At 40.7% G+C, this 25366-nt stretch overlaps 5 protein-coding genes across 6 annotated transcripts; 3 read left to right on the top strand and 2 right to left on the bottom strand.

The window, feature by feature from the left end:
* The first annotated feature begins 9 nt into the window (after positions 1-9).
* On the top strand, positions 10-4417 carry LOC135433620 (gustatory receptor for sugar taste 64e-like). The gene is made up of 13 exons (XM_064689774.1): positions 10-324; positions 559-753; positions 812-1448; positions 1508-1760; positions 1823-1939; positions 2118-2230; positions 2282-2460; positions 2562-2948; positions 3005-3279; positions 3339-3493; positions 3553-3715; positions 4120-4209; positions 4285-4417. The coding sequence occupies exons 1-13, from the start codon at positions 267-269 to the stop codon at positions 4366-4368; spliced, it is 2706 nt and encodes a 901-aa protein (XP_064545844.1). The 5' UTR covers positions 10-266; the 3' UTR covers positions 4369-4417.
* Positions 4418-4789: 372 nt separating this feature from the next.
* On the top strand, positions 4790-6996 carry Gr64f (Gustatory receptor 64f). The gene is made up of 6 exons (XM_064689773.1): positions 4790-4796; positions 4835-5287; positions 5352-5623; positions 5774-5928; positions 6587-6839; positions 6904-6996. The coding sequence occupies exons 1-6, from the start codon at positions 4790-4792 to the stop codon at positions 6994-6996; spliced, it is 1233 nt and encodes a 410-aa protein (XP_064545843.1).
* A 52-nt stretch (positions 6997-7048) lies between these two features.
* Positions 7049-9867, bottom strand: LOC135433677 (protein prune homolog 2). The gene is made up of 4 exons (XM_064689850.1): positions 9682-9867; positions 8391-9623; positions 8222-8332; positions 7049-8157 (listed from the first exon to the last, which is right to left on the bottom strand). Exons 1-4 carry the CDS (start codon positions 9684-9686, stop codon positions 8037-8039), a joined length of 1470 nt encoding a protein of 489 aa, XP_064545920.1. The 5' UTR covers positions 9687-9867; the 3' UTR covers positions 7049-8036.
* Positions 9868-10154: 287 nt separating this feature from the next.
* Rcd5 (microspherule protein Rcd5) lies at positions 10155-12226 on the top strand. The gene is made up of 3 exons (XM_064689848.1): positions 10155-10499; positions 10558-11302; positions 11361-12226. The coding sequence occupies exons 1-3, from the start codon at positions 10234-10236 to the stop codon at positions 12090-12092; spliced, it is 1743 nt and encodes a 580-aa protein (XP_064545918.1). The 5' UTR covers positions 10155-10233; the 3' UTR covers positions 12093-12226.
* Positions 12227-18458: 6232 nt separating this feature from the next.
* Dpy-30L2 (Dpy-30-like 2) lies at positions 18459-19291 on the bottom strand. 2 transcript variants are annotated; one of them, XM_064689545.1, is made up of 2 exons: positions 19138-19291; positions 18459-19065 (listed from the first exon to the last, which is right to left on the bottom strand). In XM_064689545.1, the coding sequence occupies exon 2, from the start codon at positions 19049-19051 to the stop codon at positions 18776-18778; it is 276 nt and encodes a 91-aa protein (XP_064545615.1). In that variant the 5' UTR covers positions 19052-19065; positions 19138-19291; the 3' UTR covers positions 18459-18775. The 2 variants fall into 2 exon arrangements, with proteins under 2 accessions (XP_064545615.1, XP_064545616.1); XM_064689546.1 differs by having other exon boundaries at positions 18459-19080; positions 19138-19257.
* Positions 19292-25366: the final 6075 nt, after the last annotated feature.

Below are 25366 nucleotides of genomic sequence, written 5' to 3'. Positions count from 1 at the left end.
AGCCCTGTAGGACAACCCTAATATGGGCCAGTATCTTTCTTAATGACTTGTTCATCTTATTTGCTGAGAAACACTACAAAGAGATTTGTGTTGATAAACTTTAAAGCACTTTCAAATGTCATGCCCAACCATTCAGATCCTAATGACAAACACGTTAATAAATATCCGACATACGCCCTGTTGTACACATTCGCTCGTCGATTGCAATCGCCGCTGAACAGAAAGAATTCTTTTCGCATGCCCATTTGCCAGTAAACAGCCAACAAATGAAGCAGAAACGACAGAGCTGCAATAAAAATACGCTCCAGCACGCCATTGGGCCCTGTAAGTTCTCCACATTAATTGCCCACTTATATAAACTATATAATTTATGGTTAGGTTAAATGTAGTTAAATAAACATTGTGTATTGTAATTGGATCTGAGATCCAGGCATACTCTTGTCGCATTATTATTATTTTTATTGTTATTATTTTTATAATTATTGATATTGTTTTAAGTATAGATTATAAGTATTCAAGTTATATAAATCTAATCAATTTTCCCATTACCTTATACAGTTCTGGTTTTCTCACAATTTCTTGGCGTGCTGCCCGTTTCCGGCGTCTGGCCCAGTTCTCCAGCTGAGAATGTGCGTTTTCGCTGGCTTTCTCCGTCCTTTTTTCTAAGCATCGTCATATTGGCCTTTGCCATTTTGGACTGTATCCTCTCATCCAAAGTGGTGCTCGATCATGGCCTCAAAATCTACACCATCGGTAAGACAAATTCTGTTTGTATCAGTGGATTCCCTTTAATAATTTTAGTCTCCGTCAGGCTCGCTTAGCTTTAGCGTTATTTGCATTGCGTGCTTGGGCGTTTTTCTTTCCCTCTCCCGCCGCTGGCCGCATCTCATCCGGCGGACAGCACATTGTGAGCAGGTTTTTCTGCAGCCTGGTTACGATTGCCATTTGGGCCGCCAATTCGGACGCCGCCTGCGCCTTTGGGGCGTGGGCTTGCTGGTGGCCGCACTCTGCGAGCACTCCACGTATGTTGGGAGTGCTCTTTACAGTAATTACCAACAAATACACGAATGCAAGCTGGACGTGGACTTCTGGTTAAATTATTTCGAGCGGGAGCGTCAGGAGCTCTTCTCGGTTTTCCACTTCAATGTGCCACAAGCGCTTTTTATTGAATGGACCACACTGGCCATGACTTTTGTTTGGAATTTTGTGGACATATTTTTGATACTGATCTGTCGCAGTCTGCAGCTGCGCTTCCAGCAGATGCACTGGCGCATACGTCAACATGCCGGGAAACATATGTCCAGCGAGTTTTGGGAGCAGGTTCGCTATGATTTGCTGGATCTATGTGATTTGCTCAAGCTGTACGATAAGGAGCTCTCTGGACTAGTTGTCTTGGCCTGTGCACATAATATGTACTTTGTGTGTGTGCAAGTCTATCATAGCTTTAAGTAATTGCTGCTGTTTGTTTGTAAAGGTCATATAAACTTATTCTTTTTATTCTCTCCAGGGCCAGGGGCAGCTTTATGGATGAGTTGTACTTCTGGTTTTGTCTGATATACGTTATAACGCGAGTCTTAAATATGATGTTTGCTGCCTCTTCCATACCACAGGAAGCCCAGGAAATATCATATACACTCTTTGAGATACCAACAGAATATTGGTGCCTGGAGCTGTGGCGCATACAGGAAGTTATATTGACCAATACGTTTGCCCTGAGCGGAAAAGGATATTTCTTTGTGACCAGGCGTCTAATATTTTCTGTAAGCTATAGCATTTGTATGCCTAAAGATTTGTCTTATTCATTATTTTTATGTTCTTACAGATGGCCGCCACTTTAATGGTCTATGAGCTGGTACTAATCAACCAAATGAGCGGCTCTGAGGTGCAGAAGAGCATATGCAGTCGCGGCGCTGGTTCCTCCAAGAGCATTTTCTATTCATAGCTCCGCACTTAATCATATTGCATATTTTATAAAGCTGTCGGCGAGCGACCTGCAATTTGCACAAAGATTGTAAACAGATAAGAAAAACAGATATTCAATTGGCAGGGCTGGCATTAAAGAGAACCCCACCTTTTAGTGTTTGGCTTTGACTATCGCAATGTAAACAAAAAATGTTAAAAACTACAGCAGTTGGGCATCAGACATGGCGAGGACCATAGGTGATGCGACAAGGCGGCGCAAAAGCGTGGCCCTCATCAATTTTTGGCGTGCGGCACGCGTTGATTGCAAGTAAGTCGAAATGTTATAAATAAAAACCTTCAGCTCAAGGACTGTTTATAGCACAAATATGAATGGTATACAATCCAATGCAGTCCTTAAGCATAAATCCCGTGCTTGCTGGATCAGACGCAGGCCAAATGCCGATAAACTACATCAACGTAAGGTCAAAGAAGTCCTGCAACGCGCTGATCGAGAGGATTATGTGCACAACGGTTCATTTCTCGAGGCTATCAAGCCAGGTAATTACCGAAATAATTAGGAACGGATCCCTTTGGGATGCGTACACCTTGATTTAATCAACTAATCTTACCCTTTCATATTTTTCAACTGTCTTTTATAGTATTGATAATTGCCCAAGTTTTTGCTCTAATGCCTGTGCGCGGCATAACTTCAAAGCATGCGGAGGATTTGAGTTTTAGCTGGATGAGTTTTCGCTCTTGTTATTCGATGATCGTCATTGCATCCTTTGGTATTGTGTCTGGCTTTATGGCGCTGTTTGTCATGCGTATCAATTTCGATTTTGACTCGGTGGAAACTCTGATCTTCTATGGCTCCATATTCGCTATCTCTGTGGGCTTCTTTCAGCTAGCCACCAAATGGCCAGCGGTTGCCTTGGAATGGCAGATGGTGGAGTCACACTTGCCTACACTGCGCACAGAACGAGAACGCTCTGCATTGGCCTTTCATATCAGAATGATTATAATGATAGCTATGATGTGCTCGCTGGGTGCGTAGTTGCAATATACTCATTTATTCAAATTATAAAGCTCTTTCTTTTTGCAGTGGAGCATATCCTGAGCATGCTGTCCAGCATTTATTATGTGAATGCCTGTCCTGTGCTGCCGAATCAGCCCATCAATAGCTATTTATTTATAAATTTTTCAATGTTTTTCACATTTGTCGACTACACTGCATTTCTGGGCTTAATTGGTAAAGTGATCAATGTGCTGGCCACCTTTGCCTGGAGCTTCAATGATATATTCGTAATGGCCGTCAGCGTTTCACTAGCGTCACGTTTCCGTCAGCTTAACGACTATATGCTTAGTGAAGCCAGATTGGTAAGGAAGAATATTTCAATATAGAAATTGGTGATTCAAGTTGTCTCTTGTCCTTTCAGCCCACTAGCGTTGAATACTGGATTCAGTGCCGCATTAATTTTCGCAATCTTTGTAAACTCTGCTCAGTTGTGGATGATGCTATATCCATTATAACACTCTTATGCTTCAGCAATAATCTTTACTTTATATGCGGCAAGATCTTAAAGAGCCTGCAGTAAGTCTGACACACGGATAACTATCTTAAATATTTGTATTATTTTCTATCTGATATAGGAAAAAACCCTCTGCATCGCATACGGTATACTTTTGGTTCTCGCTGGGCTATTTATTATGTCGCACTTTAATACTCTCGCTTTATAGCGCCAGCGTTCATGATGAATCCAAGCGTCCATTGCGCATCTTTCAGCTGGTGCCCAGGCAGTTCTGGACCAGTGAGGTAATCGGGCTTAGTGTTAAAATTTTAGAATCAAGGCTTAAATCGAACCGGCTTAAGCCCGGGACTCCAGTTTTTTTTTCAATATGAACATTACTTTAAACCAAAACAGTTGCCAAGAAAATGGGGAGGCCGGACCCGGAACAATATTTTTTAAAAATGGTTTGGTTTCACATAAGAATCTTTTAAGGGAGATTTAGTCCCAACCATTGGATTTATTTAACCATATTTGGAAAATTTTGGGTCTCAGATTTGTCTATGCAAATATTTATAATATGCAATATTTTAAAATTTGAAATTGATATTCTTTTATTAACATTTTAAAAGTATATGTCAAACCAAGCCACCAACCATTTTTATTGGACCCTGATTAAAAGCGCCCCTTAATCAAGTTTTTGTATTTACAGCTCAAGCGCTTTTCGGAGGAAGTGCACATGGATCAGGTAGCCTTGACTGGCATGAAATTCTTTCGGCTTACACGTGGCGTTGTCATAGCGGTAGGGTGTCCATAATTTATGATGCTATCAAATCTATATTTATATAAATTTCTATTTATAAAAACAACGGCGTAGGTGGCTGGCACTATAGTTACCTATGAGCTGATTTTGCTGCAGTTCAACAAGGAGGACAAAGTTAATGACTGCTACGAGCACTAAGCTCTCGAGTCCAACCAAAGTCCCACAGTTATTAGTTTTATTCGCACAAGTCACGTTAAACTATCAATTATACATTAGTGCAAAACAACAGGTGTTTTTAATGACAGGTCAAGCGCTGCAAAGTTTGAATTTCAGCCCATAAACACAGTTGCGATTTGGCAGCAGTCCGAAAATGAGGTTCCTGCCCAAACTAGAGCGCAAATTTCGTCGCTGGAAAAAGCTAAAGACGTCGCCGCTTTTGCGTAAATTGGATATTATTAGTTCGAGGTAGAAATCTAAAAACAATCATTTATCGAATTAAGTCTAAGCCCCAAATATTATCTAGTGCTCGTAAGCGAGCATTTCAGCCGACTCCCGATGCGGATTACGTAAAGCGTCTACAAACTGAATATGGCGAAAACAGCGGTAAGGGTATATACGTATGTTAAGTTTGAGAAAATGCATTAATGAAAATTTTTATATCTAGAACTGAGCTACAAGCGGCGCGAACAATTCATGTACAATGGCAGTTTCCATGAGGCAGTCGGATCGATTCTACTGACTGCCCAATGGTTTGCCATGATGCCGGTGCGGGGCGTTACGGCCAAGCATCCAAGCGGCCTGAGCTTTGCTTGGCGCAATGTGCGCACCTGCTGCTGCCTGCTGTTCATCGGATCCATGCTGATACATCTTAGCTTAACCATTTACAAAGTGCTGAACGGGTCCATTACTTTTAACAGTGTCCGGCCCTTGATCTTCAAAGGCTGCATCTGTTTGGTGTGCGGTACGGCTCTCAACTTGGCACGAAAGTGGCCGGAATTGATGATGCACTGGTACGAAATCGAACAGGACCTGCCGCAATATCGGACGCAGCGTGAGAAACGACGCATGGCGCATTCCATCAAAATGGTCATGTTGGTGGGCATGATGTTGGCCTTTGGTAAGTGGCTTTCTAATCCAATTTAAACTTTGTAATTGATGTCTTGTCTATTCATCACACACAGCGGAACATTTGCTGAGCATGATTTCGGCAATAAGTTATGCTGCATATTGCAATGAAACTGATGATCCCATAAGAAACTTCTTTCTGCTGACCAACGATGAGATTTTCTATGTTTTTGACTACTCCACGCCGATCGCGCTGTGGGGCAAAGTGCAAAATGTTTACTCTACATTCATATGGAACTATATGGATATTTTAGTCATGATAGTCAGCATCGGCTTGGCATCCAAATTTCGTCAGCTAAATGACAATTTGCTAAAGTTCAAAGGCATGGTGAGTAGGGTTTTCATTTCCAGATCTGTTATCTAAGTGGCTGGGCTCGAATTGGAGATGGGCTTCCCACTTATTGCATATATTTTTGTGGCATTATATTTACTCTAATTCTTACTGTTTAATTTAATTTCTTTAACTACTTTATTTTAGCATATGGCTCCTTCTTACTGGTCGGAGAGGCGAATACAATATCGAAATATATGCACCTTGTGCAGCAACATGGACAACGCAATTTCTCTTATAACTATGGTATCTTTCTCCAACAATCTTTACTTTATATGTGTGCAGCTGCTGCGAAGTCTCAAGTATGTATATGAATTTTTGTACCCTTGTAGAGAGTTAATAATTGACACTTATAAGCACATATATATTAATATTATAATTTTGCCAGTATCAGTGAAGACGATATAGCCATGTCCGTCTTTCTATTGATATACAAACTAGTCTCTTTAAGTCTAAGGGCCTATCGTCATGAAACTTTGCATAGGCTCGTTTTTCTGTTGCAGCCAGTACACATGTCGGAAGCGGCCGTATCGGGCGACAATTTCAGATAGCTGCTATAGGATTGATTGCTAGAAAATTAGGTCCCCGCATGATCAATTCCTTTGTTAATTAAACCATCAGCACCAAACCTATGCTGCCCCAATATTGTATATCATATAGTGCTATAGGATGAATCGTTCGAAGAAAGAGTTTTTGTACGAGAGTATTTTGTTTTTCTAGATGTTTTCACCAAACTCAGAAATTACAAGTCCTACAATTCTCTTCACATATCTTCGAATATCTGAAATAACTGAAGGACTTGTATGCAATAGTTATCCAAATGGGTTTTTGTACGAAGAACTTTTCTGTTGTTTACTTCACTATTTCACTTTCCTGCACAAGCACTTCAAATCTATATACCTACAAGGGTATTTTATTTCTTTCGTGATATGCTAGAATTGTAACCTAATTGTTCTACAGCCCCATGCCTTCGGTCGCTCATTCAGTCTACTTTTACTTCTCGCTCATATATCTAATTGGGCGCACTTTGGCTGTATCCTTGTATGCAGCCAGCGTGCACGACGAGTCGCGCCGCTCACTGCGTTATTTGCGCTGCGTGCCCAAGGATTCGTGGTGCCCGGAAGTTAAACGCTTTGCCGAAGAGATTAGCAGCGATATGGTGGCCCTGAGTGGCATGAAGTTCTTTCATCTGACACGCAAGCTGGTGCTCAGTGTGAGTGTCAAACGAGAATTATAAAAATAATTTTCGCTATATATATATTTTCTGATGATAACAGGTGGCTGGCACTATAGTCACCTATGAGCTGGTACTTATACAGTTTCATGAGGATCAGGACTTTTGGGATTGCGATCAAAGCAGCTATTCGTAATTGTTAACATAACAAATGTTTATTTTATAGACATTTAAATCAATATAAAATTGTGTTTTGCATTTTTTATTATCGATGAAGCAGTAAGGAAACCAACAAAAGATCGCTCCTTAATATCAATCGGTTACATGCTTAACTAATTACACAACTACGTTCATATGTTCGTGTATGTGTATGTGAGATTGTAGAGTTAAATATCAAATATTATTTTTCTTTTAATACAATGGTCACTAGTTCACTTACAGGCTAAACATCTATTTTCTGGATAGGGGGTGAGTAGTGACTGGCATGGGATCTCTTAGTGGTCGGTGTTTTGGTGCCTTTGATTGATAACGATTTGAGTATACAATGCAATCGATGCAAAAGCTTCACACAAAAAATTCAGCTAAATATTTTCAATTATAAACTCGCTTAATTTTAAATTCAGTTGAGTTGGGGTTTTTCTTTCGTAATATTTTATAGTATTTTGCTACGACAAAGAAGGTAACATGTACGGAAGTCTGGTGGTTTCAAGTTGCTTATTTACTTGTTAACGTTTTTTAAAACCAGGCTTAAAATATGTATATGTATTGTAGATTGTACGATTAGTTATGTGTACATGTATGTATATATGGAACTAAAGCGGAAGCTTTTTCATGATTATCTATAAATATGCGTTTGTGGTCTGCTATAACTACACGGATTACGTCTGTCTGAGTTGGTTAGTACCACATACTTCATATGTGAGTTTTACTGCTGCTGGTAAAAGCAATTAAAAACTTGTTCGATGTTTGCTGAACGCCGCCAATTACATTACATAGCACATAGCGGGTTAAAGTACATGGATTGAGAAGGCATAAATAAAGTATCACATAGATTGAGATCTTAAATTAAAGCATAGTGAGAGTCCAAATAAATAAAAAACTAAGAGCAATATTAAATAAAGTAGACCTAACGAGGAATGCAGAAAAAAAAATGCGAGCGTGTATGAATGTTGCGTTGTGAGTGAATCAAGCGTAAGCTAGCAGTTACCCAATAACTGAGTGGTACGACTGTGCAGCTCAATGTCGCTTGGCATCATATTGCTTAACCTTCTCCGGTATGGCTGCCTTCTCAACAATCACATGCAGACCCAGTTCATCCAGAGATTTAACATAAACGAGCTTACGCCAGAATTTTGTGCTGTTTGTAGAGAAATTGACAAAGGTTAAGGAAATGTAAAGGATAGATAGTTCAAAGCTTATACCTGACAAACGGACGCGCCATCCATACCAAGGATTTGATCCAAAAAGTGGGATGCACCAAATACATGTGCTTCAGACTCTTGCGCAAGCGACGATCCAGCAGTTGATAGCAACTAAAAAGGAAATAATCAGTTAATATATTTTTGAATATAAATTATTTGGAACCCTTACCGTTTGAGCCATGGAAAGGGCGGAACATTGCGCCTGTTAGACCCGCCATGCAAATAAATGAGCACATAGTCATCTGTGACCAGCTGTTCTAGCGTCTTGACCACATACAGAAAAAGATTGTCCATGACATAGCTATAATCGGCACGGGATTTGTCGGGCAAATGACAAGCGCAGAATATGACAATGGCATTCTGTCCACCGGCCTTCAGATAACCGCCATGAGACAGCACACGTTTGTAGGGTTCAATGACACGCATGTCAATCTCGCGCGTGCGTCCATCTGGCAGCGTAATTTTTTGCCAATTGCGTGAATCGCGTCGCTCCTCATCCGCCGTATACTGTGGTAACTCTGAGGAGGCTGGTACTGTAACTGCTGTTGCTGCGGAGGCATGGGGTGTGGGTGTAGTGGTCATGCCAAAATCGTCCAGGTCGTCATCGTTGTCGGGCAGCAACTCGGGACCCTCGCATTCGTCGTCATCGTCGTCCTCGCCATCCAGGCCATCAATCAGCGAACTGGATGGGCTCAGCGATGCCAAATTGTGCTCGATATCTTCGTCATCGTCAAAACTATGATTTGATATGGAATCCAAGCTGGAGATGTCCTCACCACCAGCTACCATCGAGCGTTTTGTTTTGCGCGACGCTTTGTTGTTTGCGTTCGGCAGCAGCGAAACCGACTGAAAATTTGACTCCACAGCAGCCAAATACTGTGACACATCCGCATCCGACTCGCTGCTCAGCAGGTCTGGGCTATTTGCCCGCAGCAGACTCACCTTGGCGTCTTGTGGCTTCACCCGCATATTGTTTTGTTGATTCAATGTGTTCCGCACAGCTTCAGTTGCAGACTGCTCCGTACGCGGCACAACGTCGGGAAAATTTTTGCACTTTCCTAGAAATGGCTCCGAATCAGAGTCCGTGTTTGTGGGCGACATAAGCGGATGGCTATTTGCCAACGTGAGCGTGCGCTCCGATATTTGACGTTGTGGCATCGTTTCAACTGGCAGCAGTAACTCCGGACGCATTATTCGATTATCCAGAGATGACAAGTTTTTGTTTTCGTTATTCTCGCGCTCATCCTCGATCGTTTGCTGCGAGTCGGAGGTTGCTTTGTTTGGCATCGTGGCATTGGCACGCTCATCAGCCAGCGGTGAAACGCCTGTCGAGTCCGTGGGCGTCTCCGAGATGTCCATTTTGCTCTCGGACTGCGAAGATTCCGACTCCGCGTAGTGTCCACTGCAGGCGCAATCGATTAGTCATCACATTCGTCACTATATTTGCATTTTGCGCTTACCTCATAGTTTTGTTGAGTTTGGCAAAGCTTTAGCGAGTTGTTAGCAATTCTGTAATGCCGTTACGCATTCATTAATGTAGCGCATTCTTTAGAATAAGCATCACATCATTATCTTATTACCAAGTTTCACATCAGTACTTTGTTAGCAATCTGAGGGCTGATGCATAAACTATATGTACACTGGGCACACTTTTTACTTCTGACAGATATCGATATTTATCCAGGAAATAACAGAAACCAAATTTGAGATAACCATAACAAAACGACAACAAGAACATGAATTATAAAGAAATTTAAAATGAAAAAACTAAGAAATACTTTGCATTATTCGCATTGGACTTTAAGCTAACATCAATTTTAACTCAATTCTGTTAAAGAAGAGTATGAATGTTAAGCACAGAGTAATAATGTTAATCGGTGCTGCCACCACGCCGAACATTGTGACACGATGATTGTGACTTATCGAATAGTTGATGTATATCGATTTGTCGCAGCGTTACCAATACTTTGTGCGTCGCAAAAGAAAAATAAGAAATATTGCATAAAATAGCTATGGAAAGCACGCAATCACATGTAACAATTACAAATACTGCAGCATCTGCAAGTGTTCAAACCACCATGGCGCCTGTAGTTGCTTCGCACGCAGTAGACGTCCCTGCCACTGTCAGTGTGTCATCGACATCTGTCAACACTTGCGCAGCCCCAGCAACACCAACAATATCGACTGCAACAACAACAACAACAACGCCTTCGAGTAAAACTCCTATTCACAATTTGCCGATAGAGTTGCTACAAAACGACGCAGCAAAGCGTCGAAGGTGAGTTTGACATTTCAAGCTAACTGTAAACTGTTACTTGACGCCATTCGCCTGATAGTTCCTCGCGTACAATCAAACGAAAACGCTTCGACGACGAAATTGTGGAATACAATCTTACAATACCAACGAGCCGCGGCGGTGCTGATGCTAACCGCTCCAATCGACCGCGCACAACATCGCAAAACCATCCTGGAATTGTGACTACGCCAACTTTACTGCAATCGCCCTCTCCAACAGTTGTTGCTGTTACAGCAGCAGAAACGCCTCAGACTCCGGGTGCAGCAGTGGAAACGCTACCTGGCACCCCGACTTTAGTCACTGCTGCAGCTCCTGTGACGCCTTTAACGCCAGCAGCGCCCACGTTGCCGGTGCCCACAATTAACACTCCTGTGCAGCAACCGCAGCCGAAGCCAAAGCCTGTTATGGAGCGTGCTCCAGCCACTGAACGTCGTCCGCGGCCCTCGCGTCCAGCCAGCAACAAAAAGCCACGACGCAATGGACGCCCGCTGGCACAGATGGCTACCAAGGATTTGGGTCGCTGGAAGCCAATTGATGACCTGGCGCTTGTTATTGGCATACAGCAAACAAATGATCTACGCATGATTCATCGCGGTGTCAAGTTCTCCTGTAAATTTACCCTGCAGGAGCTGCAGCAGCGCTGGTATGCCCTGCTGTATGAACCAGCCGTGTCGCGGATTGCCGTGTCCGCCATGCGTAATCTGCATCCAGAGATGGTGGAGTCCGTACAGCGCAAGGCGTTATACAGCGTGCAGGAGGAAGATCTGCTGGGCACCATTAAGAGTGTAAGTACTCAACTTTCCTGTATGCTGCTTATGCATGAACGTGTTCAACCTCAAACAGACGGAGACGCCAAAGCTGGAGCAGTTCCAGGAGTTGCTTGACAAGAACGCCGGCGTTTTCTATTGTGCACGTACTGCCAAATCGTTGCATAATCACTGGCTGCTGCTCAAGCAGTACTGCCTGCTGCCGGACCAAACGGTCAAGCCGCTGCAGGGTTCGGATCAGCCACTCAGCTTTTCAGATGCAGAGGATCAGCTTTTCGATCAGGATCTGCACGAGCCGCGCGATGAGGCATTGGAAATTGAATTGACGCTGGCCGATCGCCGCAATAAGCGCGATATACGTCTGCTGGAGAACGAACTGTCACGTTGGGGCGTGCTGGTTGACTCAGTTTTGGGACCCACGGCAGCCAGCGAATTTGATAATCAAACGCTTGCCTGCCTTTGTGGACGCCTGGTGCGTTATCTAATGCGCTCCAAGGAGATAACATTTGGTCGCGAGGCCAAGGAGTGCGGTGTGGATGTTGATCTGTCCTTGGAGGGACCCGCTGCAAAGATTTCGCGTCGCCAGGGCACGATTAAAATGCGCAGCAACGGCGACTTCTTCATTGCCAATGAAGGTAAGCGAGCTATTTTCATTGATGGAACTCCGCTGCTGAATGGAAACAAGACGCGACTCGCCCACAATTGCACTGTGGAAATCTCCGGACTGCGCTTTACATTTCTGGTTAACTATGAGCTAATCAATGCCATACGACAGGAGAGCGCCAAGACATCGAATCATTTAAATTAAGCCTAGCCTAGTGTACATTTTAAAACAACAGCAGCTGTCCCTCTCAAGGTAGGTCGCTGTTATGTATTTCTATTCTTAATATCCAATAAGAAACAAGTTCTGGAATTATATGACATAAACAATGGCATAAACGAGTACTTACCGCCCACTTGACTTGCAAAGTCAATGTGCTCACACGCCTTCCATCGAGCGGAAGCAAGCAACAAGTTCGCAATTAAGCAAGACGCCCAAATAGCAAACAATGCCCTACCTAACAGCATATTCACTTTGTTATATCTGATGCATATAGTCTGATGCTAATATAATAACTTTTATAAAAGTGAAATGTAGATAAAACGGTCTCACCAAATTTGGACATTTTTCTGCTTGGTAATTTTAAAACAGGAAATATGTCGTAAATGGCTAAAAAGGATGTATTGTGGTTTAGTGCAAATGTACTTAAAAGGCTGAACTTGGTTTCTCCAGTCCAAAAACATTATATATATTCTTGGTCAGCATCAAAATCTCATTCCATATGACGCATGAGATCATAAGAGAATTATCATATCGCAGCTTACTGAGGGTGTGTTCTTGAATGTGTTTTGTTGCTGATGTACGTATGTATGAGAGGAAGTTGGGAACAGAGTATATCCTAATCGGACACTCCCGACTAGAGCTCATTTACATGTTTTTGTGCAAATGTATGTAACAGGCAGAAGGAAACTTCTCCGAACCCATAAAGTATATGTATTCGTGAACAGCATCATAGACGAGTCTATCTAGCTATGTCCGTTCGTCCGCCTGTCCGTTCGTCCGCCAGTCCGTTCGTCCGCCAGTCCGTTCGTCCGTCTGCCTGTCTATATGTCTGTCTGTCTGTATGTCTATCTGTCCGTCCGTCCGTATGTATGAATGCAAGGATTTCAGAACCTATAAGATATAGAGACTTGAAAATTGGCATGTAACCTTCTTGTGCCCGCACAGTAAGAATTTGTTTCCGATAATCGATAACTTGCTGCGTTCATACAAAAAATCGATAAAAGTCTTATCGAAATCCTTTTTTTTCTAGCAAATCTCTTAGGTTTTAAAAGCTAGTCACCCAAATTGACATGTGGCTTCTTGAATAGTATATACAGGTTAAGTATATGGTGTTGGTAGAAAGGGGTTTTAGGGTATCCCCTAGTCGGCAACTCCCGACTAGAACCTCTTAGTTGTTTTTTCTGGTTTGACACAAACTGTAACAGGATCATGTTCATTTGCTGGTCAGTTCTATGCAGCCCACACAGTTGGTGCGATTTGAGTTAAGAACTCCTACGCAGTTTGTTGGCAACTTCAGGCCAAGAACAACGACAAATTTGAGTTCTTGGGGCGCTATGTCATTTGGCTAATTTGCGACTGAGTCGTAAGCTGCTATTAATTACAGCGCAGTTTTTGAAAGTATCTACCCCAAAACCATTCTATTCTATTCGCATCAGTCAGCCGAAACAAAAACAAAAAAAAAAAAGCAAATCTGCGCTTTTGGGAATTTCTGATTAACGCTGAGACACGCGATTGTTTAAAGTTCTTCTCATATGTAATTAGAAATAGCAAAATTTAAATAAAGTCTTTTGTCAAATTACACAATTGTACTTGCTAAAATATGTATTTTAAAGTCGGCTAAGTGTTTCCCATTGTTCTGACTAAAAAAGCTGGTCAACCTTTGTGACTTCAGCTGATGCCAACAAATTTTCAGCTCGAGATGCCAACTGATAGGCAATTGCAGCATTTGTTGGTTCGTTTCAGGCGTCTGCCAAATCATAATTAATTATTGTGTGGCTGACAACACCTGTAACATAATATAGAAATTAGCCGAAACAAAGGGAACATGGAGAAAGTTCGATGACTTTCGGCGTCTGCGACGACCTTTCTTCGCCGCTGTCCTCTCGCCGCCTCTTCCATGGTCTTTAAGCCGCATTGTTGACACTTTAAACTAATAAGCTGTCGGCCGTGCTCAGCGGCACTGAGTCTTCTGCCAATCTGAGCCAGAGTCAAGACGGAGTCCAGAGTCTGGGGTTTTATCTTTGTCCCGGCTGTCGGTTGCAGGCATATTAAAATATAATTAATTGTTGTCACTGTCTATAAAAAGTCAATTTGTTTTCGATAGTTCGAATTTTTAGCTTGGAATTTGGCTACGCTTCTTCTGCTTCTTCTTCAGCATCTTCTTTGTAGATCTTTTGCTTTGGTTCAACAACAATTCGAACGTTGATTTGTGTGCATTTTTTGTGGCCAAAATCATCAGCTGCTTTCTTTTTGCCCAAGTTAGCTGATGATGCGAGAATGAACTAATGAAGTTTGGCTTTGTCTTCTTTTTGTTGCTGTTGTTGCTATTTTAACGCTTTTTTTTTGTTATTACATATTATATCTTCTGCTGCCTTTGTGCAGTTCAGCGAACTTTTGTTGTTGCGATGCTTCGCTGATGTCGCAACTGCTAAAATTAGTCTAAACTATTTTTTTGTTCTTTTGCTTTTTCTATTAGCGTAGGTCATGCTGTTTTTTTTCTCCATGATTAATTTATTTATTTATTATTTTTGCCCATTTCTACTAACTGTTAGTCTGTTAGCCAAAGTAGTTTTGCACCAAATTCTGGAGCGTTGGCGATTTTTTAATGCTCGTTATGAGTTGGTTCTGTTCATGCGTGGGTGCGAGAGATTTTGGCTCTTGTTTTTGTGGGGCAAAACTTTCACAACCCAATTTGCTGCTTGGATTAGCTGCATGAGGTCATATTAATGACCTGGATTTGAACCAGATTTGATCGGTTTGCCACCTGCACCTTTCAGTTGACATAACACCATTATTATCTTATGCACTACAACGCAGCTTACATAAAACTAAAACAACAAAACTGTCAAAGTCAGATCGCGTGAACAGTTCGTGACTTTGCAGGAATAATATTGAAAATTATATGTGAACCATACTTTCTTCCGAGACAATGCTGTAGCTTTAATACCCTTTAAAATTTTTATATAACATCTGCTAAACCTCACTAAAAATAAATCGTGCTTAATTTTTTTCAATGGCTAAGATCCAATCTGAAACACATTAATAACTAGTATAGATTGAAAACCCATCGTTCTGTGAACACATTTTATCTCGATCTAAATAGAAAAAGTCGCGATTGCATTAATAATTCTGTGTAAATTTCCGCTTTATTTTGTAGCGATTGGATGCCAAGATTAGGTATAACCTCTTGGCATCTTAGGGTATCGGCAAATGTATACAAAGTTAAAAAAATAGTTTACAAATTGACAAATTTGCCGAATCGATATGCAGAAATCAAAGCTTCAGTGGGTCTTCTTCATACCGCAACTTCACCCCCCTATCCATCATCGTCCAAATGGAAACGTTGTCGTCCCGTGTTACATTGAACAGCTTGGCCGTAAGCGTTTTATTTCCTCTGTGCGTTTGTGTACAGTGTGCGCCATAAGTGCACGCACATGGATTATACAATGCGCAAATACGATAACATTTATAATACTTCATAGTTGCTCAGTTGATTCTGTTGTTGTTGCTTTGTATTAATTTTGCTAATCGCGTTTCGATCAATTTGATTTCAATTGTCAAACGCACAGCAATGTCATGGGCGGCGGGGGTTTGGGGGCGTAAACAGCTGAGTGACACTTTTGGACAGCGTGTCGTATGCGTCATGTTAGATATTTAAATTATGTTTCGCTTGTAACGCATAAATAAACCAACTACTCGAATTTGTTCCGCGTTGCCTTTTATTTTGGCTGTTGCTCATACGCACTGAGGTACGCGCGTCTGCGAGCTGCATGCTAATAAGATAGACTTCGTTTGTTTATTGAAGCGAATTGCAAATATATTTCGGCCTGTGAGCAGCGCATAGCCTTAGATTTATGAAATGTTTAGGTTTTTTTTTCGTGTGATTTAGTGTGGAGGAAAATGATATCATGGCAAAGGCAATGTGTGACGTCACTGTAGCAGCGCCCACAACATTGCAAGCGTTATAGGCGCAGTTAGCCACGAGTCGATTCGTAGTCGGTATCTGTAAGAAATTGGTGGCGACTCAAGCGCCAGCCGGCGGCAACAAGTTGAACCGATCGACAGCCTTGAAATGCGTCGCTCCATTAGACAGCGACAGCCACAGCGACTTCGACTGTCAGTCACCCACGCACTCCAGAGCCAACAATAACAACAATAACAACAGCAGCAGCAACAACAATTCCAACAACAATAAACGCACTGGCGCCAAAATCAACTATGCTCAATTTGCAAACTCCACTTTGGAGCTTAAGAGCTCAAGTTGTTATTTGAGCCGAGAGATCTTTTTTCTGCAGACAAATAATTACAACGATTTTGATTTTTTAATTAAATCAAGCCACAAGGCAATGCCTGATTGTGGGTATACACATTGATATATGTCTCTTATGTAGCCGTAGTTTTATGACACATGTGGGCGCCATATTCCTTAATGGATTATTTATATCATAATTTTATCTATTTTTATAGCGAATTAATGCCGCTGACTCAAATGTGAGTTGTTTATTGATTTGTAAAACTACAAAATGTGTTTGTTTTTTCTTATTTTTATAAATATTTTTTATTGTTTATATCATGTTGGCATTAAATAATGCAATGTAATCATAATCATCTATGCAAAGCTGCTGCCTGAGAAGTTCAGATCTAGAGGACTGCAACTTTTACGATCGTAAATGTGGAAAATTTAGGGAATATAATTGTAGGAGATTTTTTTGTTTACTAATCCATTTCACTTCCTCACTATTAAGAATTAACGAAATAATTCATTGAAGACGCACTTCTCAGTTTTCGTTACACTCATCTCGCTTGTTGAAAAATTGAGAAGTAACTTCTAACGTGATTCATCGATTCACCAAAATCCGGTGGGTGCAAACGTGGGTTCAAAGTAATAGGGCTGATGTGTGGTTCAAAATTTATACATACTAAAAGAGATTGCCGGACCATGCCAAGATGTGTGTGTGTGTATATATATGTGTGAAGGTATGCATGTTCGCTTATGAAAGACGCTAACCAAGTTTACTTTCCTTTTGCAATTTACAAGAAACGTATTAAATATTGCCCTATGATGCGCTTCTCATTAATTCCAGTAAGACTTGGAGGTTTTTAGTCTTTCATTATATTAAGGTTTTGATTAGCTTTGTGTAGAATCTCATAAGCTTGCTCGTATTCTAATAATTTACTGCCCTGAGCTATACGTATCCCTCATTTCTTTCTTTATTCTCTTGCTCTCGCATTTTTGGGTAACTATTTTTCAAAATCATTACATTGATGTATAAATAGAAACATATTTTGAGTAAATTCCGATCTGTGCGCGATTTGTTTCTTAGGGTTTTTAATAAAGGTTTGCCCGTCAATCAAGAGATTTGCAATACATTCAAAGCCAGCTTCGAGTTACCGTCTCCTGTCAAAAATTTTAGCTCAAATGAGAGCGAAATGACTTGAAAAGTTTAAATATCAAGGCAACTTGAGCCCAAGATAAACCCTTTCTAAATTTAAAAGCAAACGAGGTCTCGAGTATTGCACTTGAATTTGTGGCATCAATCAATAAAATTAAATACAGCATGCAATGTGAATGTTGAACTTTGTAACAGAACACGGCAACATATGCAGCAATTAACTGATAATTATATTAGTAAATAGAATCTATATATATTATAAATAGAATCTATATAAATTATATTTAAAATAAACCTAGACACAATCCATTTGGCGCGTGACTGTTGCGGGTGGTCAGAATGCGTACCGAAACTGAAATCGGCTTACGGTCTGAAAGTGCCCAAGAGTGCTCATAAAGTAGATTACTTCTAACAGCCATGACAACAGACAGTTTTTCAGCGTCATGCCCTAGACTCCCCTCCCCTCCCTTCCCCTGTGCCGCCTCCAGTTAGCTGGGCAGCCCCAGTAGTCAGCCGCTACGCTTTGTGGCATTCGCCGGCGAGCCGATACGAACCGAACTGTGAAACGAAGTGCGCCGAAACGTTTGGCGTTTTGAATTTGAAGTTTTTTAAACCCTCAACTAAAAGCGCTGCGATTTTAGTGGCAATCGAGCCAGCTGAGTAAACGGACGTGCGAGACGCTGCAAACAGCATTGAGAGATCGGGCCAATCAACCCATACATAAATATATATTATCTATCGTTAGACGAGCATCGGAAGTGCAGGCGTGGGGTTGCAGCAGTCGGCGGAACCAATTAAATTCGACTATTAGCGGCGCATCTTCAGGCGCAATTTTTCGTTCGACTTCGACGCGCTCTGGCGTGATGTCGCTGGCAGTTGCAGCAGCACCAAGAGAAGCCTCTGCCAAAGATCGTGTATACGCACTGTTATCTTTTGTTTAAAATTAATCAAAAACAAATTGTTTGGTGCAGCAACCGTGTAAAATACAGCGACAAATTAATATTTATTTGTGTAAACTAAGTGTGTTTTAAATTGTTGTACGTCGGTCGTAAGCTGTAACAAGGAACATCGAAAATATCATGTGGCTGCAGAGCATACATTTGGTGAGTGTAACGTTTGGGATGTATTGTTTGTTTGTAAGACAAGTGGGCAGACAGCTCTAAAATGTGTACGGTGAAATCGGTTCAATCAAAACCAGCGAATATCAGCGTTTGTCAGTAAATAAAACTTAAAATACATTGTGTGTGCGTGTGTAAAAGTTAGCAACAAAACGATTTACATTGTATCGGCATTGATCTCATCGCAGCGATTTTTGTTCTTTAACAAATATGTTGCCAAATAGCTAACGGGATCCGTGGGCCTCTCACGTGCCAGCGCCTGTAGGCCGTGCAGCAAAATAGGCGCAACCGTCTGATCCAGATACTGGCGTACTGGCAGCGAATTGAGATCCGGACGTGGTTTCCGGCAAATAGGCAGCGCAGTTGGCAACTCGAGAGGCAAGATAGAAGGCTCCTTCAATGCGGACTTCTTGAGAGTAAATTCCTCTTCCATTATTTCTATTCTTTCTGTTTGTTTTTCAACTTGTTAACCTTGTTAAATATGTAAAACAAGAGACGTAAAATTATGCTTGCTCTTACCTAAAATATATATATATATAATTTTTATATCTGATCAATTTTGGTCTATTTTTTTTTTTCTGTATAAATTCCCGCTTTAGATGTGTCTGCTTTAAATATTGTAACACGAATGCCTATTGTTTTAAAATAGGTAAAACAAATGAGCTGCAAGGCCTACTTCTGTAATGAAACTCTATTTCGTTGCCTGCTTTGATGCCCAAAATACTGGCCAAGCTAGAAGAGTTGCACATTTAAGCATGTTTTATCTCGGCTTTAGTTTTAGGCACTTAAAATGCTAATTTTATGACACTTTTAAATGGTTCCCACAATTTCATTTTCTATTTAAGCAACAGCACTAAATCTATCAAAGCCTTTTGTTTCAAACATCAGTCGGTTGCAAGATTTAAGAGCAACGTTGCACTTACGTTGATTTATTGTTAGCTAGAAAAATGCGACTAGCACCAATTTGAGACATATTTTTAATTGGTCGAAATACTGGAATGCTTCAAAACTTTGACGACTATGTATATTTCTGTTATTATTTTTAACTAATTGTGCAATTAACAAAATTAACACCAAATTGTAATTGGCAATTCCGAATTAAACAAATTTTCGTTAGCTGTCAAACGAAAGACTTAAGCAACAAACTTGTTGCAAAGCAATTCTAAGCTGCCTTAACTTCGGAACAAGTGTTAAATCTTGTTAAATTAATGGCAACTCAACATTGTAAAATATGTTTTAGACCCGTGCTTAGCATAGAATATGTGCCAATATATTTTCTCACTTGATGCGAAAATGCCACCTGTTTTTGTTGTGCTTTACGCTAATACAACCTTTTGAATAATTTATGGACATACGTACTACTCATACAACAAATATGCAAAAGTTTAGAGAAAAAAAAAAACAAAACAAACGATTAACACAATTTTTTTTTCGCTATAGACAAACCTGTAGCTTTTGACCCATATTAGAGTTGGCTAGTTAAATTTGAATATGAAAAGAATTCAGTGAATAGGCAAAACGTTATTTCTTAACAGTTAGCGGGCAAATAGGCGTGTGTAGGCAGGGGGCAACAATCAATCTGAAAAACATGAAAATTTCAACAAAAATCGTGCAATAGATTTTTCGGTTGTTCGTTATTTTTATGCTTCGCTTATGATGAGGCAGCAGCGGCTTCGGGCATCCCCCGATATTGATCTCGGAACTGTGTAAACGTGTAAGATGCACAGCACAGAAAGATTGAGTGAGGAAAAATGAAATAACAATATGAAAAACATAGCAGAGGTCACTGGCATCGTCTTCAAAATACAAAAAAAAACACACGCCAAGACCACGAAGATTCAATGTTGATAATGATGATGATGGTGATGATGAGTACGCGATGATGATTATGTAGCTTTTAGATGGATGTATTGTATATATTTAAAGATATTTTAAAGCGTGCGAAGTCTTAGCTGTGGTGGGCAGGCAGCACGTGGGCAGGGCAGACCTTTCCCTTGAAAGGCAACAAATCAAATAAATTGCAGCAGCAATTGCGTAAATTGGTAACGCGTTCAAGACAAGTCCGAGACAGGTCCAAGACAAGCACTAAAAATGCAAATGAGCAGCTGTAATAGTCAAAGCAAAGCAAAAAAAAATATATATTTATATGTGTGTGTATGTATATATGAAATAGGGCAGCAAAATTAGCGCAACTGAATTAATTAACAACTGTAGCATTTGTTTTTACTGTGGATTACTTACCTGACCTTGAGAGAGATAGCAGCCGGCAGAGACAGACAAGCAATCAGCTTGAGTGACAGCCATAAATTGAAAAAAGTTCGCTGTTTCGGTCTAGCAATTATGTAAGCTCTCCCAAAACTGGACCTGTAGATGCCCAGACCAGATTTAATTTGCTCATTTCTCATTTCTGCATTTCACAATTACATATTATTAAACATCATTTCAAATGTAACATGCCGCCAAACCAGCTCGCGGGCAAATCAATGAACATTTTTTTTTTTGCCATTTTGTTTTGCATTTTACGCATAAATTATTTGCCCATAAATTTTGTGCACGCCCCTAATGAACTTTGATTAAAATCGCATTTCATGAATAGCCAAAAAGCCCACGAGAAATAACAGCAACATTATTATTATTATCTTTTTTTTTTTTGGTAACAATGATGCTGCAATTTCATTTTATTAACTGACCCAAATGCCCAAAGTGCGGTTAATGTGAAATGGGTAAAAGAAATTCCGAGGAATGCCGCCCAATATTTGAATTCTAATTAGTTGGTTCACACGCATGAGCTATAAATGGAATTTCTCACTTAACTCAATTAGCTGCACAATATTTGTGGCCAATTTGCAAAATTTTAATGGTGCTTCAAAATAAATTAGCCACAGCTGCTGTTTAAATCTTTATGGCCATGTTCGAATGCATGAACTGCGCGCCTTCTGAGTTATGTGGGAAGATGACGCGCATGGAGTCGACATTTTTGGGTGATTTGTGGCGCACTTAAATGATGTTTATTTTTTTGCTACCTGATATGGCTGAGATCTTCCAAAGTGTGAAGAAAATGCTACCGATTTCAAAGGATAACTTGCAAAGCGCTGTATAATATTGATAATTTATGGTATTTGCTAAATATTATAAATAGCAAATATATATATGGCGAGCATCTAGTATCGATGGGGTATTTTTCCCAGCTTGAATGAAAACAATGCTCTGCTCTTATTTAGCACCTAAGTAGGTGTTACATGCTTTAAACAAATGCCATGCAGTCGGGCTTAATAGACTATGCTATGCTCTATTTACAGTCTTAAGAATCTTACTTGATTATGTCTGCAAAACTGTCACTTAAAATCAGTAACTGTCAAACGACGACCTTAGGAAACATGATTGGTTCAGACCTCAGACAAAGCTTAAGTTAATTGCAATAGGTCTGTTCGAGGCACCGATAAACTAGAGTACTTAATGTATACAGCTTCAAGTCTTGAAAACAAAATGCAATCATACTGTCAGAGTGTCGCATAGTAAGATGAAGGTGGCATAACATCAGTAAAATATTTTTCACTTTGTAAAAAAGCACAACAAGCTGTAAATGTACTTTGTACCTTGTTTCATATTTTCATATTTTCTTTTGGCATAATTTTTCATTACTATGCCGTCTGCGACACACGCCTTGTCACACTTCTGTCTCAAATATTTCAGCTAGAACAACTGACAGCCCCAACTGGAAGTTGTTAGAGTGCAAACAAGACAACCACGCGATGCTGTGTCCCTGTGCCCACACAGTGCCACAGTGTCGCCAGTTTGCCGGGTTTTGTTGGGTTTGTTTATCAAGAAGTTATATCCAAGGTGCAGCCCACGCAACCACAAATGAGTCTCAAATACAATGGGAATGATCAAAGTGAGCAGCCATTAAAACTATGCCAAAGTCACGCTGTCGTTGGCCCTTTGGAAAGTAAAAAAAAAGAAATAAAAAAAAATAATACATCCATTATCACACATTGCATTTGGCTAGCAAATAGTTTGGCGTTTTAATCAGTGGCTTTGGAATTTGTCGCGGCGGCATTTTGCATAAAATGCAACATTGCTGACACAGTTCACGGCTCGGCGCCCAGCCCACAGCAACAGCAATAGCAGAGCGGAGCTTGTAAGCGCTGCCAAAATGCTTTTCCCACATGGCGTTATCTGTGAGATACTCATACGTGCATGCATATGAAGTTCATTTACACGCAGCTCATACACCAAGCGGCAAAGCGGCCCACGCCCACACCCCCACCCCCGCCCCACCCCGAGCTGGCCAATTACTTTGATTAATTTGGCTTTTTGTGGGCAAAAGCAAAAACCTAAATAGGTAAAACGAAAGAAAAAAATTAAACACCATTGCATAGCTTCAGATGTACATTGACGCCACTAAGTAACCCACAGCAATTATGAAATACGTTTTAGCATTTTAGCCAGGCACCAAAAGAAGCATCCAACTTGGCCAAACAATGCAAGTTGCATGCCCGCACGCCGCTGACAATGAAAAAAGCTTTATACAACACGAAATTAAAACACGATCGCACATTGAACATGGCCAAAAACAACAAACACAAAAAGCAACAACAATTGTAGCTATGCCAAGTTGCATTGGGCCATGTCGAAGCTGAGCTGAATTTAATTCAATATTGTTGTTGCTGTTGTTGTTGTTGTTGTTGTTTCTCTTCGTGCAACTTTCACTCTCTTGTGGGGCCGAATGTCACGAGCGCGTTTGGGTTTCTTTGGCCACAAAATGCTGGACTTGGACTGTAACCCACTTGGAACTGTGACAAATTGGAGCAGCCAAGTGCAGCGCCAAAATGCGGAAACTTTGCAAAATGCAAATTTTCCATCTGGCAGCAAAGCGCCAAGGCGACAAAGCGTTGATGCGTTGAAGCGTTGAAACGCTGAAGAATCGGCACACATAACAAAAGACTTAGGGCACGAACTTGGCAAGCCAATGCGGGCAACGCATTGGGGCGTGCAAGTGTCACTTTTGACAGCTTTTGCTACACATTTGGCTGTTGCTGCTTGTGATTTATGGCAATTTATTGACTACTTGGCTATCCATTGCTTATGATCCATCAGTCAAAGTCAAATTTTCCTGGCCTCCAAATTGTTTATGAGCATTTCTGATGAGTCAGCGCTGAGCGCCGAGCGCAGAGCAAATTTGTATGCCTTCTGGGCATTAGTTAAGAGTTGACTTCATAGCTGGCTGCCTAATTACAAACGGCCTTCATGCAATTCGCAGATTTAGCAGCGAACAACAGACTTCATGGTGGGCACCCAAAGATTACAAAACATTTCACGCCTCGACAAATTTTGGGCGCGCCACCTACAATTCTAGCTGCGTTATGCAATCTAATTTAATAAGCCGCTACAGCTACACGACAATATTCATAATCATAAAGCCAATGTCATTAAAAAATTGAAAAAAGTGAAATGTTTCGGAAGCGCGTGAAAAACTTAACCGCCTACGTGAGCTGCCCAATTGATTCTTGTGAGCGGCGTGGCTGACCTTGTCGCCGTGACGAAAACGCATAAAAGTCATAATAATGTTTATGGCTTATTATTTATGATGCATGTACAATTGTTTAACAACCTGGCTGGGCATTTGCATGCCAATTGCATAATTACAAAGCTCTCGAATTCTATTCTATATATCTGCCAGATATGTATTTGTATGCATGACCGACACGCACGTCAAAGCTGCATTGTGGGAGGAAGCCTGCTCATTCGGAGTGGAACAATCACATTTCACTCATAATATTTACCGAGTAATACACGTAAGCGCCATTTTACACCTCATGCATGCCAAAAGTATTACGCATTTGGCAAGTTCCACAAAAATGGCTAAAAAGTGATGCAATGCCGACAGCGACAGCGACAAATGCAAGTCAAACTGTCTGAATGCAGTTTTGTTCGCAATTTGTTAAATGATCTATGGCAGTCGCGCAGTAACAAACAACTACAGCAAAAACTACTCTGTAAAAGAAAATAGTTACATTTGGCATGACGAAATGTGTATGCCCTTACAAGAGAGAGAGAGAGTAATTGTTTATGCTGTTATGCAAGATTAATAAAATATTAAGAGAATGAATGAAGCTTAGCTCATGTATTTCGTTTAATTCAATAATTTTATAACATTATGCGACAAATTGTTACACAATAAATGTTAGTTTAGTTCCTCTTGAAAACATAACTAATTATTTCAAGCGGATGGGAAAGCATAAGAAAGCTAGCATATAAAATAAATTCACTTGTAATATTTAAATTCCATGTGAAGCTTTAGAAGAGTATTTGCATGTTTACTCTAGTATTCAAACAAGTTATTTGAATGCTGCAGTTGAGTGCGTCGGATGTGATTTTATTTATAGAAATTAGCAATTGTGTAGCCGAGTAGCAACAGCTGCCAAATGCAAATATCGTTAACTGGGTTACCCGAAAGGGGTTGTCCAATGCAGCGGCAACTGCGCTGCGGGCCACATTTGAATTGGACTAACAAGCCAGGCGGACATTGGATCAAAAGCGCGTGGTTTGCGGTGCTAGTTTTCAAAACATGTTCCAACAAATCAGACACCAACACACATTGTGTATACTTATTTTATTATTATTTAATTTGGCAAATCATATTTTCAATTGAAATTCTAGCAAATTGTATAGCTGTGCAGAGTTGTTTGCGCCTCAAGAAACAGGAAATGGCAGCACCAAAAACGTTGACCAAATAAGGCAATCAATT

Source organism: Drosophila montana, unplaced genomic scaffold (genome assembly GCF_035044405.1).
Source record: "Drosophila montana isolate Dmon_TW-CO22-7 unplaced genomic scaffold, ASM3504440v1 contig_3218_1, whole genome shotgun sequence".
Lineage (NCBI taxonomy): Eukaryota > Metazoa > Arthropoda > Insecta > Diptera > Drosophilidae > Drosophila > Drosophila montana.
The sequence above is the reverse complement of the archived record's forward strand: the minus strand, read 5'-3'. Positions and strand labels throughout refer to the sequence as shown.

Coding starts and splice junctions, on each gene's coding strand:
- Dpy-30L2 (XM_064689545.1), bottom strand. CDS start 19,051: ATGGAAGAGGAATTTACTCTCAAGAAGTCCGCATTGAAGGAGCCTTCT.
- Rcd5 (XM_064689848.1), top strand. CDS start 10,234: ATGGAAAGCACGCAATCACATGTAACAATTACAAATACTGCAGCATCT. Junction 10,500..10,557: donor GACGCAGCAAAGCGTCGAAG/GTGAGTTTGACA, acceptor TTCGCCTGATAG/TTCCTCGCGTACAATCAAAC. Junction 11,303..11,360: donor TGCTGGGCACCATTAAGAGT/GTAAGTACTCAA, acceptor AACCTCAAACAG/ACGGAGACGCCAAAGCTGGA.
- LOC135433620 (XM_064689774.1), top strand. CDS start 267: ATGAAGCAGAAACGACAGAGCTGCAATAAAAATACGCTCCAGCACGCC. Junction 754..811: donor CCTCAAAATCTACACCATCG/GTAAGACAAATT, acceptor AGTCTCCGTCAG/GCTCGCTTAGCTTTAGCGTT. Junction 2,949..3,004: donor AGCTATGATGTGCTCGCTGG/GTGCGTAGTTGC, acceptor TTCTTTTTGCAG/TGGAGCATATCCTGAGCATG.
- LOC135433677 (XM_064689850.1), bottom strand. Junction 8,333..8,390: donor CCCTTTCCATGGCTCAAACG/GTAAGGGTTCCA, acceptor TTTCCTTTTTAG/TTGCTATCAACTGCTGGATC. Junction 8,158..8,221: donor ATGGCGCGTCCGTTTGTCAG/GTATAAGCTTTG, acceptor CTCTACAAACAG/CACAAAATTCTGGCGTAAGC.
- Gr64f (XM_064689773.1), top strand. Junction 5,288..5,351: donor GGGCATGATGTTGGCCTTTG/GTAAGTGGCTTT, acceptor CATCACACACAG/CGGAACATTTGCTGAGCATG. Junction 5,624..5,773: donor TGCTAAAGTTCAAAGGCATG/GTGAGTAGGGTT, acceptor ACTTTATTTTAG/CATATGGCTCCTTCTTACTG.